The following is a 19,726-nucleotide window of genomic DNA, read 5'->3' as shown; positions in this document are numbered from 1 at the left end:
TCATCTACTTACTAAGCATGCATCAATATCTAAAGGATAGTTGATGAAAACAATCAGAGACCCCCCTTTCAATGAAATAAAGAGAACCCCAGAAAGAATTATTAGTATCAATAAAGAGACCACGAAATAAAGTACGAATCTTGTTAGTTCTATATGCAGAAGCAACATTCAATTCCTACACTGTCCATCTCAACAATACAACTCCCACACTCAGCCTCATTGTAGGAAAAAGCAAATCTGCTGTGAACTTGGATGCTCTGGCTGAAGCTAGCCCTAAAGCTGGCACTCCAAAACCTGCGTGTTTCTGCTGTAGCTGCATGTCCACAAGACAGCGCTGAAATTATGACCAGCTCACTGCTGTGGCTCTTATTCCCCAGTGAAGGTTGTAAGCACCAGTGTGGTAAAAGGATCTTGATGGGTAAAAATTACGCTTCCATTTAAGACCCACTAATGGCACCTTGTGCATCTGTCACTGAATTAACAAATCAATTTGAAACCATACGTAAGCCAGGCAACTGGTGAAGGGAACAGCTTGCTTACATTAGGAGGTCTGGCTACAGGGAGAGATTAGGCATTGTTTCTCCTGAGAGGTTGTGATCAGCCAGTAAGAAAGCAGATACTTTCTTGTGGGTATTCACATTTTTGCAGACTGTATTCCCTATGTGTAGGAGAGTGAGACCTCTCAGATCAGTATGGGCAAAACGAGTGGGAGGCCGCAGCGTAATATTTGGGCAGCAAAGGGGGAGTTATGGCAATGGTAAAACACACACGTATGTCCTGCAGAGTAGTGCTGTGGAAAAAAGACCCAAACTCAAGCTGTAAAGTGACATTCACTCCCTCCTGGGGCAGCATCCAGGGCCACATGGGGCACCCCGGGGCATGAGAAATAGCACTCGGCGCCTGCACTTGGCTGGCTGCAAGCTCCCCCAGAGCCGCTGTGTTTGGACAGTTGGAATTAATCATGGGAGGGAAACGTAGCTGCACTTAATGAGCTGAGCACTGTGAGTTTCATTAGCAGAGAGGAAGAATAGGGCAGGATTAGCGCATAGGGGACCGTCCCAGACGGAGGAGAATGGGTTGCACAGGCATCTCATCCACCTGGGCTGCTTCTTGCACAAACTCCCTAAGCAGAACAGCTGCCAACGGCTTCGAAAAGGATTTCAAATTCCTACTTCATGCCAAAATGACAACAGGGGACACGGGGACAGAGGGATGTATTCCAAAGGGTGTGAACTGCTGCTTTTTAGACACTTATGTGTTCCACATGTCTGAGCGCTTCCCGGACACGTCCTCTGCACACACTGCGTTACCCTCCCCATGGACAGATGGGCATCTGCAAGCACGGAGGGACGCTTTCAGAGGCCCACGTGGCAGTCTCATGCTTGACCCCTGGTGTTGTCAGTGGGAGTTTGGGCCCCAAACTTCCTTTTCTTGCCTTTGAAGCTCTGCTGAAATGCGCTGAGAGCCTGTAGGGGAGACAGACTCTGCATTCAGATAGCAGTTCCCAGCTTAACCCTTTCACCCCAAGCCTGTCCTCTCTCAGTGGGTAAAATAAGGGGTATTTCTATGTTCCATTTGGTGATTACGTCTTTTATGCAGTGATTCATTTTTCTATGCGAGGAATAAATCAGTCCTCTAAGGAGAGTTTAAAATCCAGCCCTTTGATCTGCCCATCCCTCTTGGCCTCCTCTTTCCCTGCACTCAGACCATGCGGACAGCCCTGGAACACTGAGTGCCCTGAAGGGGACACAGACAATCACAGCCCGCACCCTTCCATCCAGCTGTAGAAGGGGAAAAGGCAACAACAACAGCAATAGAAAACAAAAAGACGACCGTTGGTTGGAAACTTTTACCAACGTAACTATTTGCAATCCTGGTGCCCTAGAATATTAGCAAGGAGTAACTGCTTGTGTCCCCGCTGTGGCTTGCTTTATTTTCTAGATTTCACTTCCGCTAGCAGCCTAATCAGTGCAAATCAAATCACGCCTCCTGTTTACCTATCTCTCGGAGCGCTGACACTGGCAAGCGGCTTATCTCAGCGTGGCAGGAGTCAGCTCCTTCCTTGGGGGTCGGACAGGAACTCAACAGAAGCTGCTCGTAGTGGGAGAGGGAGCATAAATCAGGGAGAGCTCTGCTGGCTCTGCTCCCAGCAGAGGTGACCAGCCCCGAGCGAGAGGCAGTGCGGGGATGCCCGCGGGTGGATGTAGAGCCTGGAAGCCAGGGTTTGGATTTGGGCTCAATTCTTTGAAAGGATGTGGAGGTTGGCGGAGCTGCCCTCAGCGTGTTGGCTGCAGTCACCACGGTGCTACTGCTGCTGCTACGCTGTCCTCCCTCCCGCCTGGGGCTGCTGCGTGGCAGGGACTCCTGCGCAAGGCGTGGGTAAGGGCAGCGAGACGCAGCCTCTGTGGCGTCCCGGTGCCCCGGAGCTGCACACTCAGAGGGCAGGCTGAGTCCCCGAGTCCTGCCCACGCTTACTCAGTAGCCAGGGCATCGGGGAGCAGGTCACTCCGTGCCTCGCTTAGTGCCTCCGGTTCCCCTTCAGCGGTAACATTCTGGCAGCGTGGTGCTTTTAGACGCGCCTGTGAAACAGAACCACTGAATCACAGCATCGCAGGGGTTGGAAGGGACCGCTGAGGATCAAGTCCAAGCCCCTGCTGTAGCAGGATCCCTACAGGGAGGCAAGAATAACACGACCTGCTGATTCCTGTGCTTCGGAGAGCCGCTGGCACGCTGCAGCCCTCCTCCACCCCCAGGCACCGCCAACACGAGCGCTGTCAGCACCCGAGATAAACTCACACCGCTTTGCTTCCGATTGCCAGTGCGAGCAAGGCAGTAAAGGCAGGGCGCAGCGCCGAGTGCCCTGCCACTCCTCGCAGCGCAGAGGGTCGAGCCGCCCTGGGGGCTGCCCTACAACGGCACGCCAGCTCTCTCTGCGCTGCAAAAGCCCGAGGGATCGGTTGTGCACCCTGGGAAGCAGGAGAAAGCGGCCGAATCCCCGCTTTCCTGTAACTTTTCCACGTTGTAGTTAATCCGTAAAGTGAAAGCGTGCGGGGCAAGCTGACAACGCAGGGGTGCGCCCATGCATCCCCACCTCCCGGCTCGCTCCGTTGCGGTGGGAGCGGGGCCTCGCCGAGCCGGGCGGGGCGGAGAGGAGCGGGGCGGAGCGGGGCAGCCCCGGCGCGGCGTCGGGAGAGAGAGCGGGGCGGAGGGCAGGGAGCGGGCAGGGCTTAGCGCCGAGGAGCCTCACCCCCCCTCCTTCTCCCGGCAGATCTTCCAATGGAGGCAGCTGGAGAACCTCTATTTCCGCGAGAAGAAGTTCTCGGTGGAGGTGCACGATCCTCGCAGGTGAGAACCGTGCCGTGCCGTGCGGAGCCGGGGGCTGCGGGGCTCAGCGGGATCCCCCGCTGTGGTCTGGGGCTCGCTGCGCTTCGCAGCCAAACCACCCTTCGGCAAGGCAGCGAGCCGGGGAATGCTCCCTCTGTCTCGGGTGGGCACATGCCCGTTGTGTTTTCCTTTCTCCTTCGCTCCTTTGCGGCCTCGCGGTGCAGCCCGGGGTCCCGCTGCAGGGAGCGGGCTGGCGTGCTCCCCCGCTGGCTCCCGGAGATGGGCGCCGGATTTTGTACTCGCACGTTCCCTTGTAAATAAATATTCAAGAGTTCAGCGGAAAGGAATGGCACCGTACCAGAGGTTTACGGGCAGGCTGGATGCGAGCCCATCAGTCTTTTTGGCACAGGACCCTTTTTTGTTACTTTGGACTTAAAGTGGGAGAGGGCGAGTTCAAGTGACTGTGCTGCATCCAGTCCTGCAGTCTGCACACCTACTCGCTGGTGTTAGTGGATGGTTACTGCAGGCAGTGACCAGGGTGCATATTCCTCTGTAAGTTATTGTCACTAAAATCAACGTTCTGCTTTTAAATTAAACATGAATAGGGCTGATAGAAACTCACTTCCTTGACCGATTTGATGTGGTGCTGCTCTTGGCGTGTTTTGCTGATGCTGTGATCCTGTTTCACCTGTTTCCTGTGCCCATCTGTCTAGTAATATCTGTATTTGTGTTAGGAAAATTTTGCATGCAGTTTCTGTATGTATTTACCCTGGTGTGAATGTGGTCACGCCAATATAACGGTGCCTGTATCCATACCATAGGTATGTTATCTCAAAGCAAAAACTGCAGAAAGCCACTCAAACCAGGCTGCAGCTCCAGGTCAGCAGAGCCTTGAAGCATCTGCTTAATATTAAGCATGTAAATAGTCGCATGAAATCTAGCAACGTGAGTTCCCAACACTGAGGATATTTTGGGAGACCTTCCAGCAGTGGGAGCTGGGGGTGGTGTGCTTCTTCCCCCACCAAACATCCATCAGCAGCAAGGCATCAGGAACGTGGGCTGCGAGCAGCAAGGAGCCCCTGAACGCTGAGCTGGCCGCTTCCTGTAAGCAGCAATTCCCAGGGAGAGCAATCAGCTCTGCAACGTTCAAGTCATCATATGTGCAGCTAGCTCTGTGTCATGCATGTGTTCCATGCAGGGGAACTTCTGTTTCCAACCGTGTGTCACTTGTATTTATTTGGATGATAGGAATTAATGATGTGGGAGAGCTGCTTCTTTTTATTCCACGACACCGTTTCCCTGAATCAACACCAGGAGGACAAAGCTCTGTCCGCTGTGAACTGTTGTCTGCCTTTCTCACAATCAATTTTTGCAGGCAGAGCGTTCCACCATCCGTGTCAAACTGTTACTCTGGCTGTTCGACAGAGCTGTTCGTGCTGGGAGCGCGGCTCAGGTTGTAGCCAGTCTCCTAGCCAAGAGGGACGGACTCCTCTTTGGTGTATGGAGGCGGAGGAATAGCCACCACAGTGCTCTCTGCATTCCTCTCCGTGTAGCCAAACCAGAGCCTGAGTCAGCAAAGCCACACTCGCAGGCATGGGAGAGCAAGCCTCACTCCATGGTTGTGGCCACGGCTGGGCAGCACAATGCATGTTTTTGAGCCCTGCCTCTGCCTGCGGCTTCCTGTCCTGTGCAAACCACTTAACCTCTCTTCGTCTCAGCTACTTATCCGGTAAAGGAGGGCAGTTGTGCATTTTTCTAACGGTGGGGTTAAATCCATAGCACATGTGGCATGCGCGGAGGAAAGTCACAGAAAAAGCACCCATGAGCCATCTCTCATGGGCTCCCAAAAGCCAGCTGTGAAAAGCAACTCAACATCGCTGAGCAAGTCTGCAGACTTCCTGACAGGATCTACAAATTGGACAGGAAGCATGTAGAGATCCCAGAAAGAAAAGAAAACATCAGAAATCACTGCTTTTAAGATGAGAAAATGAATGATTTGGAGAATATGCTTCTGAGAGTTCAAAAGAAGTAAGTTTGGAATGAAAGAGATGGCACCAGAATTAAAGGTCCAGCCCATGTTTGGGTGCCTGAATGTCTCAGAACCTTATATGCCAATGTGCTGCAGTGATTTGTGTACCTTAAATCAACACAGAGCGTTCAGAATCCCCTCTCCAGTCTCAGTTCCAGGAGCACCTCTCATCCCAGCGCTGTCTTCGTTCGCTGTCCAGCAATGGGGATGAGGCAGCCCTGTGCTCATCCTCACCACCACGGCCATCAGCTTCCATCCTGCTGCACCCATGGAGAGTTTTCTCACAGCAATTACTCACGGCGGCATAAGGTTTCCTGCTATGTTTGCACGGGGTAGCATAGAAAAGGCTCAGCTGATGGTAATGCTGAAACATGAGATCCCCTATTGCCTAAGACCTTGCTTGCATTGGCTGTGGCTGTTTGCTCTGAGAAATTTCACTCCAATTTGTGCCTCCACGAGTTGATACAATAACACATTTTGCAGCATTGAAAAGTTCCTGACACAAGAACTCATCGATTTCCCAAGCAAATCCTGGCCAGCAGTTCACATTTCCCTGCAGTTTTCTTTCATTCTTTGCTCTGTCCCGACTTCTTTTTACCTCCGCCTTCACCTCCAGTTTTGGACAGCCGTGCCAGAGGAGAGGTGGGCAGTGCAGATACAGAGGGGGAACCAGTGGTTTTTAGCAGACTTGAGCACTTCAGAGCACTGGGAAAAGAGTCAACCATCTCTTGTGCTGCCCAGTAGAGCTCCTGGGCTGTCCTGCGCTGTCACTTCCACATCTGCATGGCACAAAGGGCCTGCTGGCACTCCTCTGTTAGCATGCCCTGCTCCCCAGGCTGTCTCTTGCACTGGACTCTTTTCACAGTGTATATCCCTGAGGGAAAGACCATAACCAAAGCATCACATTTCTGTGATCTGATTTTTGGGTGTTCCCGTGTGGAGCCAGGAGTTGGGCTTTATGATCCTTATGGGTCCCTTCCAACTCGGGATATTCTGTGATTCTGTTGTTTTTGACCCAACCTGTGTACCATTGCTCACATTTATGCTCTTAATAGACTGGAGAGGAGAACCTCATTTATTTGGGGCTTGGTTTTCTCCAGCCACTGCTGTGTCCCTTCAGTGGGAGGAGTTTGGCATACCAGGATGCTGTGAGCTTGTGCAGTATTTATCCAGCAGCGTGCCAGTGTCAAGAACTGTGCTAGAAGGTTAGAGTTGAGGGATAGGAAAGAATAATCGGGCAGTTTTGTACAGCTGTGAAAGCACGGGGAAACCTAACCTGTATTTTTTGTTAATATTTGAGGACAATTGGGAGTCCCAAAGAGGAAATACTTAGCTCTTATTTTTCCTGTTTTTATATTCTCTCAGCTAATTGCTGAGTAGCATTCTTTTCTCCAGGGCACCATGCAGCCCTCTCTGAGCCTCACAGCTTCCCATACCATATGGCAAGTCCTACTCTTTCCATTTACAAGTGAGAAAATCAAGGTTTTTTCAAGAGTTTCTTCCTCATTCTCTAAAGCAGCTGTTGATCCCATGGCTCTTTAGTAATCACCAGGGTCCTAATATCTGAGATCCACCATCCAAAGCCAGAGGTGCTGGAAGGTATGAGGACTTGGCCTTGGGTGTCTCAGCGTGTGATGAGACACACAGGATTCATCCAGGCTTGGCTGGGCGTTAGTATCTCCCCTGGGACACATAACAGGCCAGCATCAGCTCAGCTGAACACAGGATTCCAGTTCAAACTGGATAAACTGGATGATCTTTACTGCTAGGCCTTCGGAGCGTTTTAACTTTTAAAGTAAAGGCTGTCTTGACTTCAGTAGCAGTTTACCACTGTTCTCTAAACATTTTCCCCATTAGTGCAAGGGTGCACTCAGTAAAGATAGCGCCTTTCCCTGTGAGGTCTGTGGTTGTTTTCGGTGGCAGAATGTACCTAAAGAAACCATGGTGTAACATGTCATTCTTTCCTCTTCTCTAGGGCATCTGTGACCAGGAGGACTTTTGGGCATAGTGGCATCGCTGTGCATACATGGTACGCCTGTCCAGCACTGATAAAGTCTATCTGGGCTATGGCCATTAGTCAACATCAGTTCTACCTGGACAGAAAGCAAAGCAAGGTAAGCATGCTGGAAGTTAAGAAATGCATGTATGGTATGGGTGAGTTGCTTTCATGGCCCCAGCAAGGCCGAAGTGGCTCCTCTGCTGCCCTCTATTACCACCTGAGATCAAAACAAGGTAAAGTAACTCAAAATACATGCTGACTTTTGCCAGGCTAAAAGAATTTGTAGTGAATTCATGTCTGTGGGAGCAAGGATTGAGGAGAAAGTTGTACTGAACTATGGCCAAATTGGAGAAGCCAGAGTTTGCAGGCAGATAGAGTCATGTCGCTGTCTGGATGATTTCCACGTGCCTTCTGGTTCTTGAACTCCAGTAAGTCAGTCTAAAGTAGCTTCAGACTACACCTGCCTCTGAATTCACCTTGCTATCCCTTGCTTTTTACCACTGTATTTTCCCAGAAATGAGGGGTAGAGGATGTTGTTTATTTCTCTCCCTTCAGAGTCTCACAGCAGAGGGGAGGCAGGATGCTGACAGCCTGGCCTTACAAGCTGCTGTCTTGCTGTGATGCTATACAAAGGGCTGCTCAATACACAAAAGAAACCACCTTGAAACCAAAGGAGTATGTGTATTCCCTCTAATTCCTTCCACCAGCAGTAATTTTAGGCATACCCAGAGCAGGAGGAGATGGCTTTGATCACTTTAAGATCACTTTGAGACAGAAGAAAGACTTCTCATGCAGACAGCCCTCTTCACATGAGCATGCTGGTGTAAAACTGTACAGATAAGATAAATATTGCATTGAATGGGTACCTGTCCATGAACATGGACAAAATTGCAAGCTCACCCAATAGCAGATAAGAGTTTTCTGACTCCTATTTCTACTCAGCATTACCAGGGCAATACATTACTCTCTCTGTTGCTCTCAGTAAAACAACTCAGCAAACAAACAGAAGTTTATTTTTTTGCTTTTAGCCAGATGGGTCGGCAGATCTAGCTGCAAGGTATTTAGGTCTCTAGAAACCAAGAAACAAAAGGAGATTCCCTGCTCCTCCCATTTCTTTGGTAAGAAACTGGGTCTTTTAGATGCCCAGGACTTCCCTTCAGTCACTTCCTTTGTTGTTGGCAGATTGTGTTTCAATCTGATCTCCCCTCTCTCACACTCCTACAGGCAGCACCACCTACCAGCCCTCGTTTGTCAATCTGTCACGTCCCGGGCTATGTCAGAGTGCTTTGTCACAATAATCCCAGTGGTCATGCTGAGGCTTTGAAGTTAAGGCACACAAATATTTTTGTCCCTTTTTCTGAAGGGAGTTGGTGTTTTAGTCTGTTGTCCTCATCTTTGACATGACACTGCCAAGATTGATAGATCCATCAATTTTAAGTGATGTGTTCAATTCATCTCTCTGGTCACTTCAGGACACTATATCCATGTGTGCTTTGCTTTTGAAAACCAGTAAAGAATTTGCTAGAGTGAGGCAATGTGAAATGTCTTTGTTTCAACTCTTAGGGGCTCAAGCAAACATTTATTTGAGTTTCAGGTCACGTGGGCTTGCATCCCCTTAAATCTCAGTCCTCACTTCAGATGAATTCCCAGCTTCAAAGCACAACTTAGATACTCCTTGCTTTTATGTCCAAACTTGGCATTTCACATGGTTTTGACAAAAGAAAAAAAAATAAAAACAAACTGAGATGAAAAAGCCTGCTGGAACTGATCTCAACTGAGCCGTCACTCCAGTGGTTAGGTTCTGTGGCAGGAGTTAAGACATACTTGATGGAGCAAGCTTGAAATCTATGCTCATATAACTGGGCACCAGCTGGATTTGGATCTTCTGCACAGCTCCACTGGAAAAGTCTATTCACTTGAGTTTAAAATGAACTGAAATCATCTCACATGGATTTTGACCCTTTTGCGAGGAAGTGAGGACCCAACTTTCTTTGCAGCTTCACCCTGCTTTGAACTGCTGCCAGCTTGCCAAGTTCCCAGCATCTCATTCCCTGCTGGCTCTGTGTGTCTCTCTCTGCAGTCAAAGTGTAACACAGAGTCTGAAAAGATCCCCAGCTTTCTGAGCGAACATGTCAGCATGCAGAACTCCTGTCAGCTTTCTTTTTTTCAGTAGACAAATGTATCGGGACTTTAAGCCGTGTCTTTGCTCTATTGATTGCACTGAGTCAATCAAACATTTGGCCCAGAAGCTTTGAGAAGTCTCCTTTTATGGAAATTTCCAGTAGCACATTCCTCCAAGCACGGAGCTCTTTGGCTCAATGAACTGTCAGAAAATAGACCCAGGCTTTCAGAAAATCCTGCAGAAACACCTGCAGCAAAACCCCATCACTGCAAGCGAGAGGGGGATAATTCATCCCTGGTGTCCATCTACTCTTGCTTTTCACTGATGGATTTTCCTTCGCCCTCTGACCCTGTCAGAACAGCACTGGGGATCAGTTTGGCCCCATGCTTTGAGATGACTCATGAATGAGCTTGTCTCCTCTGTGCAAATGAGACTTGGCAGGTCTGCACTAAGTGCTTTAAATTTTTTTTTTGCCTAGAGGGACTGCAAGGCCCAAGGGAGTGCTAATGGGATGTAATCTAGCTTTCCGCTATTATGCTGTCGGTACAAAGTCTTGCCCAGGCCTTGCACAAGCTGCTGCTCAGTGGCCTGTATGAAATGAGCTGTTGGTCTGATTCTCCTGTTGATGAGTGCCTGTCCAAAACAAGACCACCTGACACTGATGGGCATTGCTGGAGGCAGCGGAGGCTGCAGGGATTGAGCAGCATGGAAAGTTCACCCAGTTCCCTTCAGGAGATGCTCCATCCCCGCTAAGTGGCAGGGTTGTAAAGCATTCCCTGCCACCTTCAGCAGGTTTGGGCTGCACCCTCTGTGATTCCTCCATACTGCCCTGCTGATCCCCTCTCTGCTCTCTTTTGGTTTGCTTTTCTTCTGTCCAGGCTCCAGGGTTGTCAGGCTTTGGTCTTACCCTGCTATTTCCGTTGTCCGATTTCAGGCATACTTCCAGCTGCTGCTGGCTCAGCATGCCGGCCAGGACCACAGCATCCAGCTTCATTGCCTTCACTCAGCATTTTAGTTAGTGCCTGGTCAAACAGGTAGGGCCAGAGCATGCTCTAATCTGCAGTCTGGAAATGAGTGGAAATAAACTACAGGATTTGTCACTGTAATGATTCTACAAATGCAGGAAATCTGCGGCCTCATGGAGTGGGAGGACAGGATCTGTCTGTGCAGACTTGGGATTTATAGCCTTTCCTAGACATCCACTGCAAAGACTCAGTATAATGGGTTAGATTTGACCACTATGGCTATTCCTGGGGTTACACGAAGTATACATGACCCTACATAGCCGTAGGGTTATACAGCATATACGCATCTGTAGGGAATAAATCACCAGGATGGCAGCAGCCCGAAGACTTGTTGCCTCCAAAGATCTGGCATTGCAACATAACAGCAGGTCATGCTCAGGCTCCTTATCAAAACTCAACAGGCGGAAATCTTGTTGGATAAATCAGCGGCCTTCCTCTTCCAGAGCCACTGGGAGAACATCCTACACAAACCTTGTTGCATTTCATTTCTGACCAGAAACTTCAGATCAAGAAGCAGAAAGCGTCTTACCCTTCTCCTTGTGCTGAGTCTGGAGGAGAGCTGCTGGAAAAGAAAGGTGTCTGCCTAGTTGTAGCATTAGTTTAAGATGGTCAGTACTGTTTGCCTGATCTGCTGAGATACATTGGCAGGTAGTTCTGCCTTTGCACTCAAATGAGTGGGTGCACACCCTTTTTTCTTAGGGTCGTTACGGAAATAAGCTTGTGAGGCTTTCAGTTACCTCTGAATGGTAATAACAAAGCCTATAAATACCCAATAATATCAAATTATAATAGTACTTCTGTGGGTGCTTTCAGTACGAGGCTCTCCCAGTGCTATCTTCGTTTGCAGTCTTAAATTAATCTCAGAAACACAGTGTGCAACAGGGAGACGTTTTACTTCCATTATTATTTCATTGATGTGCAAACAGAGGCAGAGAATAGCTAGGAACTTAAGCTTAAGTGTCTTTCCCAAAGCCCCACAGCAAATCAGTAACAGAGCCGAAAGTGGTGAGCATTCAGCCATCAGTTCACCCTTAGTTCTTGTTAGAACGATCTCTCCTTTCTGAAGATGTGAGGGAATGCTGAAAACCCCATCAAAGCCAACTTTCCCTGCAGGTTCATCTCATGTTAGTTCCTGTGGGAACAGATCATGTGCTGGTACATAGGTGTTGGTCTGCTTTTGGTTCATTGGCACTGTAACAGTCTGTCCATTACATAAAACTCAAGCTGAGAGTCTCTTCTGGCATTTCTGAGGTGAATTTTCTGGTAGTCTTAGACTGGGCCTTCAGCACCCTACTGAGCAAAAGGTTTCATTATTCCACAGTGGCTCAATGAAATGTTTCCTTATGCGTCTCTCTGAAGTACTTGAAAATGACCCTGGTTGGAAATAAGACGCAGGACTAGGAGGTTGTTCTGATATAGCAGTTGCTATTTTAAGGTGATCCAAATGCTATACTGCTCAGAAAAAGGTCTGGAAAATTATTGTGGTCACCAAAACGCCATCATATGTAGAGTTCATCCTTTCAGTGGTGCTAGGGCTGTAACTGAAGGGCCTTCCCCAGCAGCCTTGATCAGTGTGCTTGATCCTCATGTTCACGTTAAGCAAGCATCATGTTAAGATGCTATCAGCAGCATGAACTGGAGATAGATGGCAAATTGCTAACAGTGAGGTTTGTCTTGAAGAGGCAAGGCAGCCTCTAGGACTGGATGAGCCCAACCCTGCAGCCAGTGGCTGCATCGTTTCATTGCTCAGTGCCACAGAATCCCTTGCACTGAAAGATTTCTGCCTCTGTTGGCTCAGTGGGGCATAATGACAGCTAAGCTCACAGCTCTAACACAGGAAATTGTGAGGTTATCTCACCTGAGCTTTCAGGGCATCTGATTGTCTCAATTTTTTCCTTAACGAATTGAAAAAGGCTGACATCTAAGGAGGTCAAGTCTTTCTCTCCTAAGTTAGGTTTATGCAGTATGCAGGTTTACTTTCCCCAGGGTGTGCCTAGATTGCTGACCTGTGGTGGTGTACAAGGTCTGATTCCTCGTCCTGGCACAGCCAGTTATTGAGCTGGGGCTGGCTGTTTTCTTACTCAAGTAATAATAATGCTTTGGAGAGTTCTCTCACTGCAGGTGCATTGCGTGCTACCTGTTAGTTTGGACCATAACTGGAACATATTTTCCTGCCAATATTTCATTGCAGCTTCTCATGAGAGCCTATTTAAGCCATGTCCTCATTTGGTCCAAAGCTCCTGGCAGATTTGGAAAAGCCTCTCCTGGCTTCTTTTAGATGCTAGAGGTGGTCCTTAGCCTTTGAGCTCATGCAGTAGCATTTCTGAGTTTCTTATTGTATTTGGTAACAAAGTGAATCTATACATAGTTTCTTTAAGAGGGAAAAATGTCCATGGCAAAGCAGAGAAAATAACAAACAACAGGAAGCGATGCCAGAATTGCGCCCACTAAAGAATGTAAGAAGTGCAGTCATGAATACAGTTCTGGATTGCTTCAGTTCTTGCAAAATAATCCTAATTTGCTGTGGGGGTTTGTTTCCTGGCACAGTGAAATGACTTTTGCTTCTGTGAGCTTCAAAGAAGTGCTAGATCATTACTAACTCTTCTGTCCATATCCAGTCCAAGATTCATGCTGCAAGAAGCCTGAGTGAGATTGCAATAGACCTGACCGAAACTGGAACGCTGAAGACCTCAAAGTTGGCCAATATGGGGAGTAAAGGGAAAATTATCAGCGGCAGCAGCGGGAGTCTTCTGTCATCAGGTAGGTCCTCCATCCTGTAAATGGAAAGAATATGGTGGGAAGGGCTGTGGTCATAACATAATGGGGAGCTGCCAGAAGCTGCACTGCAGAAGTGGATATCACTTCCCTTTAGTCTTTCTGTCTGTCCAGGTGTAAGTCTAATCTCTCAGCATATTGCCCCACATTCAGCACAGGACACAAGCTCCCCATCTCTCATTACAGCTGCTTGTTTCCTCTTGGCCACAGGAAGCCTCTCATTTCCTAGCTGAGATCTGGTCTCTCTTCATAGTCTCTACTGTAATCATCCTGTGGCACCTAGCTCATCTCAGGCTGTTTGCTGCCCAAGGCAGATGTGTCCATGAAGCAGTTCCCAATCGGCTGTGGGGAAGCTGTCAACCAACTGAACCCAGCTGAGGCTGGGAACTGATGACATCCCTCAGCACTGTCAAGGCAGGGTGGCTTCTTCACAGAGTGCACACCTTCCTTGCCTCTCTGTTGCAGGAATTTGCCAGGTGCCCCAGGCCCAAAAGAGTTGTTTCCGGGCACCCTCCACCAACTTAATGCCAGGGAGGTAGAGGTTTCTTTCTGTGCCTTAGAGCACCTTCCTGTATGAGGAGGACGTAATCGGTGAAACAAAATCAAGAGAAGTTGATAAGAGGGAGAGATGAAGCTTCAAAAGAGAAGGAGCAGGGAAAGGGAGTCAGGTAGTTGTCTGTATTTCTTTGAGACTATTCTGTCAGTCTGAACAGGTAAAGCTGTGTGTAGAACAGTGCTAAACACTCCAGGATTGATTGTTTGCAAAAAGCTTGAAGCTGCTCAGGTGATAAGCTCTTCAGGAGGGCAAAGGTGCTGGTATCAGTATAATTAACAGTTCCAGTCAATTAAACGTCCTCTGCTAACTGTTACATCAAGTTATCGAAATCAATTGTGATGAGACGTGTAACAGCAGAGAATAACCTTCCTGTGCTTGCCAAGGAAAGAGTCCGCCTAAGAACGCACATACTTTAAAACTGAACCCACCTTGATGCAGTAGGTCAGCCTTGCATCACCGTACAAAAAAACCACCCTCTCCTGCCTGGAAAATGTCAAGCAAGGGGTTAAAATGCTCAACGCCTCCTGAGCTCGGGAGCTGCCTGCTGTGCAATTCCTTGCCTTGCCTGTGAACAGAGATGCCTTTCTGCTGCTTGGGTCCTCCTGACACAGCACACAATCCACCGTCTGTACCTCCCATCGCTCAGGGAGCGATGCAGTAGCTGAGCAGCTCCCAGCCTGGTGTCAGGTTGTTGGAGCTCTTTGTTTGGCATTTTTTCCAGGTTTCCTGGAGGAAAGTAAATAACGTTAAGTACCCCAAGGAAGTTCTTAAGGTCTTTCCAAGATCTCAGCCTCCTGGGCACCATTCCCAATTTTGTGATTGCTACTTGGTAGTAACCCTGTTTTTATGTTCATACACTAACTTGTAGCCTTCCTGGAAAAAAAACATGGGGGTCTGCTTCTGCTCTCCCTCTGGGAAAGAGCAGCAGCAAAGTGAAAGACAGCAGAAAATCAGGCCCAAAAAAGCTCTAGTAAGGCCAACACCTGGACAGAAATCTCAAACAGCCAGCTACCCTTACTTTTATTTTTTGTGTTTTTTTTGCTCTCTTCTCAAACCCATTCTGGCTGAAAATGGGTTTTGCAGACTCAGTAGAATTGCAGTAGCAACCAGACACGTGCAGAGTTCACTGCTCAAATGAGTCGTTTCTTCTGACCTGTGTAGGTGAATCAGTCTGTGTCGATGCTTAGCTAGGACTGTGCAAAACTCTGTCTTGTTTGAGGTGCTGCCAGTGGGCCAGGCAGGCATGTTTCACTCCAGGTGAGATTCATCTGCCTTTTAGGTCCTACCAGCTGTGGAAACAGGACTCTTCCTAAGATGTTAAGGAGCATTGCAGGGTTTGCAGCTCCTGTGTGCCTTCTGGACATAGAAGCATGCTTCTGTAGGTAGGGAAGTGTAGAAAGAAGGCATCTGCCATAGGAGGGCAGATCTCAGAGTATTGGAGACCCTGGATGGTCACCCAGATCCCTCTGCTCCAAGAGCCCCTTCACTCAAGCCTGGATGGCAGAGTGACCCAGCCCTGCCCAACTGAACGGGATGGGGCATTCACTGCTTGTCCTGCTGGACACAGTCACTGGCTCCATCCCAGCCCTTGTGTTTCCTCCCATTGTGGGACATTATCGGCACACAGTCACAACAATGATGGGTTATCGTGGTACAGCCTGTGTGCTGGAGAGAATAAGTGCGAATGATTAAGTGGCCACAGTGGATTTCCATGCTATAAATACCCTGAGTGAATTAAAATCACAAGGGCAGAGCTGAATCTGTTTGCTGTTCCTGCCTCCACTTTGCTGCTGTTCTCTTCCCTTTTTTCCTGGAAATTACTTGTAGCCGTTTCCTCTCTTCATCTTACTCCTCCTCAGCAAAGGGGCTGTCCCTGCCACGAGGAGCATGCTGAAGTTGCCATGTCTCCCCTGGATATGCAGCAAGACTGCAAGGAAATAATGGCTGTTGTTTACAGCTGCCACGCTCACTATCCAAAATCTAGCTGTGCAGAGCTTTGTAGTCGCTGGCCCGCATCACTTACAGTCTCGAGACACAGCAGAGGGGAAGTGGAGCCTTCTGCTGGAACAATGACTTCCTGTGGTCACCGCAATTCAGGACCAAAGCCTGAGCTCCTCCGTGTTTCCCAGGCCCTCAGTCTCAGTCAGCATCCACTACAGTTGTAAGTTTTATCCTTATTTCAGCTTTGAAGGGACTGCCCAAAACAGAGGGCTGCCAGGATTTAGCTTAAGGATCTTCTGAGCCATCTCTGGGTATTTAGGGCAAGATTTGCTCACGAATGAAAGCTCTGCTTTCAGACTGGCATGAACCATGATCAAAACCAGCAGATAATTATTGGGATGAAATCGAGTGAGGTCTGCTATGGATTTTTTTCTTTGAAGCAGTCCATGCCGTAAGAGCTTTGCAGTGTTCCTAGCTAGCAAGGAGTCATGTTGCTGGTTTATTGCTGGCTGGAACCCTAAACTGCCTCTTTCATAGAACAGAATCTCAGAATCATTAAGGTTGGAAACGACCTCTAAGATCATCCAGTCCAACCACCAACCCATCCGCACCATGCCCGCTAACCATGTCCCTCAGTGCCACGTTTACGCATTTATTGAACACCTCCAGGGATGATGAATCCACCACCTCCCTGGGCACTCTGTTCCAGTGCCTCTCCACTCTTTCTGAGAAGAAATTTTTCCTGATATCCAACTTGAACCTTCCCTGTCACAATTCAAGGCCGTTAACCTCTTTTCCTCTCATTTCACTGGGTTGAGGAGAAGCCACAGAGGAAAATCGCTGCTTTAGCTCTGCAGATGTGATAGAGGCCCCCGAGCCATGCTCCTCCAGCAGCAGCAGAGGTTTCCTGTGTACAGACCTGTTTGTATTTGCAAATGCCACAAAGAGCAGACAGGGCTGATTCCTGCGCCCCGCTGCTCCATCCAGCAGGACCATCTCCCAGCAGTACAGAGCTGATGAGTGTCAGAGCGGATAACCAGCACCCGCACAGCCCCCAGCACGGCCCGCGAGCTGCCCGCAGGATGTCGGAGCGCATCCTGTGCAGAGCTGCACCAGCTGGGCCTCTGCACGCTGCGCAGGATATCCTATGTGTCTGGCAGAGCTGAGAGAGAGCAACTGTCTGAGGTTGCTGGCTGCTGCGTGCCGACATCCTGGTGCGGTGAGTCAGCCCAGGCTCTGGCATGGAGCAGACGTGGGGGACCTTCCCTCCGTGCTCAGGGGAAAGCTTGCCATGGGAATCTGGATGAAATGCCAGCAAGCTTCAGCAAGCTGAAGCCAACAGGATGTAGTGTGAAGGGACTGCCATAATTTGGTGGGGTTTTGTTTGAGGAGGAGGCTCCCAAAATAAGAAAGAGAAGAGATGCCTGGGTGCTCCTGCCTCGCTGACTGCTTGGCCACCCTTTCCCCTCACAGGTAACAGAACCACGCCTCAGCTCCTTCTGCGCTTCAGCATGCCGTCTATCCTCTTTGCTCATTCTCATCATTCTCATTTACCCTTTTCCAAACTGATGCCACCCTGCTGCAATAGTTGGAGGGCTTAGAGACGAACAGTGAGTCACTGGTAGGGCTTTCCCCTCCAAAACTCTCACTCCTATTGCTGGTCTCCTTTCATTTGATAAGATTTAAAGTAAAGCTTGACTTGGAGCAGATACCTGTTAGCCCTGCAAACCTCGGTAAGCACGGCAGACCTTAGTCAGTCCATCGGGTGTCTGACTTCGTGCATGTCCCTGTCAGTAGCACCATGACTCTCCCAAAACCAGCCCACTGGCAGTGGTGAAGAAACTGAGCAGTGAATTCTGCTGGAGGAGTGAGCTGAGCAGGAAGAACCATGTTCTCCCCTTTTCATAGCTTGTGTTCTTCTGAATGTTGGTGGAAGAAGTCACCCAGAGAGGCCAAGTGGCTATCAGAAGTTGTGTAGCATATCCACAAATTAACAAGATATTATGTGAGTGTTCAAGTCACCAAGACCTATGTTCCATCCTGCATGCTGAGGAAGCAGCAGCTACACAAACAGGCCCCAATTCAGCAGATTCCTGGTGCTTGTCAAAGAGACAACCCTGTGCTTCCTATCCCTTGTGTTTTCACAACCCTTTCTCTTTTAGGGACATCAAATGGGTCTGCAGAAGGGTATTAAAATGCAGAATTCAATGTGGAAGTGGAAAGGAGGCTAAACAAGAATATTCACAAAAAGGTTCAAAATTTGTACAGAGGAATTACATATTTCACCAACATTTCTCTGGTTTACTGCATTAGGAGCTAGTCTGAATTGTGGGAGATAAATCACCTGTGAAACAACCCCCCCGTCAACCATTTCTATTGCGGGAGGACTGTTCTTTTTAGGGCTGATTTTTCTCCATTGCTAGTGCCTTTGGGAGGCACTGGGCAGCTGTGACTCAGTGAGCATCATATTTAATAAGGCTGATGTAAGGTAGTATCTATCTGCTTGGTTGGTTTGGTTTGTGCTGGTCTTTAATTATTTCTTTGATTGTTTCTATGGTCTTCTGATTTGTTCTGACATTTTTGGGTCAGTTACCACAGGGTTTAGAAGTGGATCTGTGGTCACAGCCTTGCTCGAGGCTGGATTAATATATTTTTATAAATGAAGAGCTTCTAATGGAAGCTGTAAGCACCCTAGCGGTAGAAAGAGCACTGCTCTCTGTGTCTTTACAAGCATCTCACTCTGGCACGATTCTCTTGACTGATCAAGTTGGCATTTGGTTTTCACCTGTAAGAATAAACAGAGAATCTAACCATAAAAATCTAATAATACAACCCCAAACACTTCACCTTGCTCAGACAGAAACCCCAGCCCAAGCCTTCTCTTCAGGAAGTTCTGAAGAAATGTGTCCTGCAATTTGCCAAAGAGATCACCCATGTCGGGTACGGCCAAGCTCAAAAGGTTTAAGGTTTATCATCACGAGATATGATCTTTGAGTGTGCTGTCCTCTGGCCTTTAAGCCATCATTGCACTAGAAGACTTTGTGATACGAAGACACACTTGAACCAGTTAGGTAATGCCAAGAAGGAACTAGATTCAAACAGCATGTCCAAAGAAGGGCAAAGAAGCTGTGCAGGATTTGGGGCGCAAGTCTTAAGGGGAGGAGCTGAGGGATCTGGAATTGTTCAGTCTGGAGAAGAGGAGGCGTAGATGTGGCACTGAGGGACACGGTCAGTGGGCATGGTGGGGATGGGCTGATGGTCTGACTAGATGATCTTATTGATCTTTTCCAACCTTAGAGAATTCATGATTCTATGATTTTCAGACTTCTCCCCCAAATCCTTTGCTTTCAGGGAGCAGTGGCGAAGCTGGCCAACTGTGTGTTTAGTGGGCATTGCCACTGACCACCTCAGGGTTGAGGCTGCGTGGTTCTCAGGCAGGGTCAGCACAGCTGGGGCATATGCCTTGAACTGTCTGTGCTTGATTTGGGTCTGTACCAGCTCAGCCAGAAGTTGTTCATTTCCTTCTTGTCAGCACTCCCCAAATCAGGCATCTGGGCAGCACTTAGACTATTCATATGTTTTTAAACGTTTCAGCATCTTTGTAGCTGCTCTGGCAACCAGCAGCGCAAAAATGAACAGCTTTTAAAAATGAATCGGAGGCTGGTGTGGAGGTAGGGAGCAGGGAGAGGAAGGAAAAGGGAAGAGCAGTTGAAAGGAAAACATAGATCATTAAAGTTGTCCTAAAAGGGGGGAAAAAAAGAAAAGAAAAAAAAAAGTGAGGTTGAAACATCTGCTGGAATCATGAGCAGCTTTTTACCAGGACTCAGCAAATTGTTGGCAATTAAGTGAAGAAATAAAGCAGTTCGTCTTTGCTAGAGCTGCTCACCGGGGTTACTATTAAGAATTACTAAATGCTAGAGAGGGCTTCCCCTGCCAGTGTAAATACAGGGCTCCT

The 19,726-nt window shown here is 48.5% G+C and overlaps 1 protein-coding gene across 7 annotated transcripts in view; it reads left to right on the top strand.

Moving 5' to 3' along the window:
- Positions 1-19,726, top strand: part of FRMD4A (FERM domain containing 4A) — a 207,750-nt gene that overhangs the window by 165,616 nt on the left and 22,408 nt on the right. For all 7 annotated transcript variants that reach the window (XM_021384406.1, XM_021384405.1, XM_021384404.1 and 4 more), the window contains 3 exons: positions 3,269-3,345; positions 7,329-7,467; positions 13,118-13,259. In XM_021384406.1, coding sequence (XP_021240081.1) covers positions 3,269-3,345; positions 7,329-7,467; positions 13,118-13,259 — 358 coding nt within the window. The remainder of the gene's footprint in view (positions 1-3,268; positions 3,346-7,328; positions 7,468-13,117; positions 13,260-19,726) is intronic.

This window comes from Numida meleagris, chromosome 1, assembly GCF_002078875.1.
Source record: "Numida meleagris isolate 19003 breed g44 Domestic line chromosome 1, NumMel1.0, whole genome shotgun sequence".
NCBI lineage: Eukaryota > Metazoa > Chordata > Aves > Galliformes > Numididae > Numida > Numida meleagris.
Note: the sequence above shows the minus strand (reverse complement) of the source record. Positions and strands in the feature narration are given on the sequence as shown.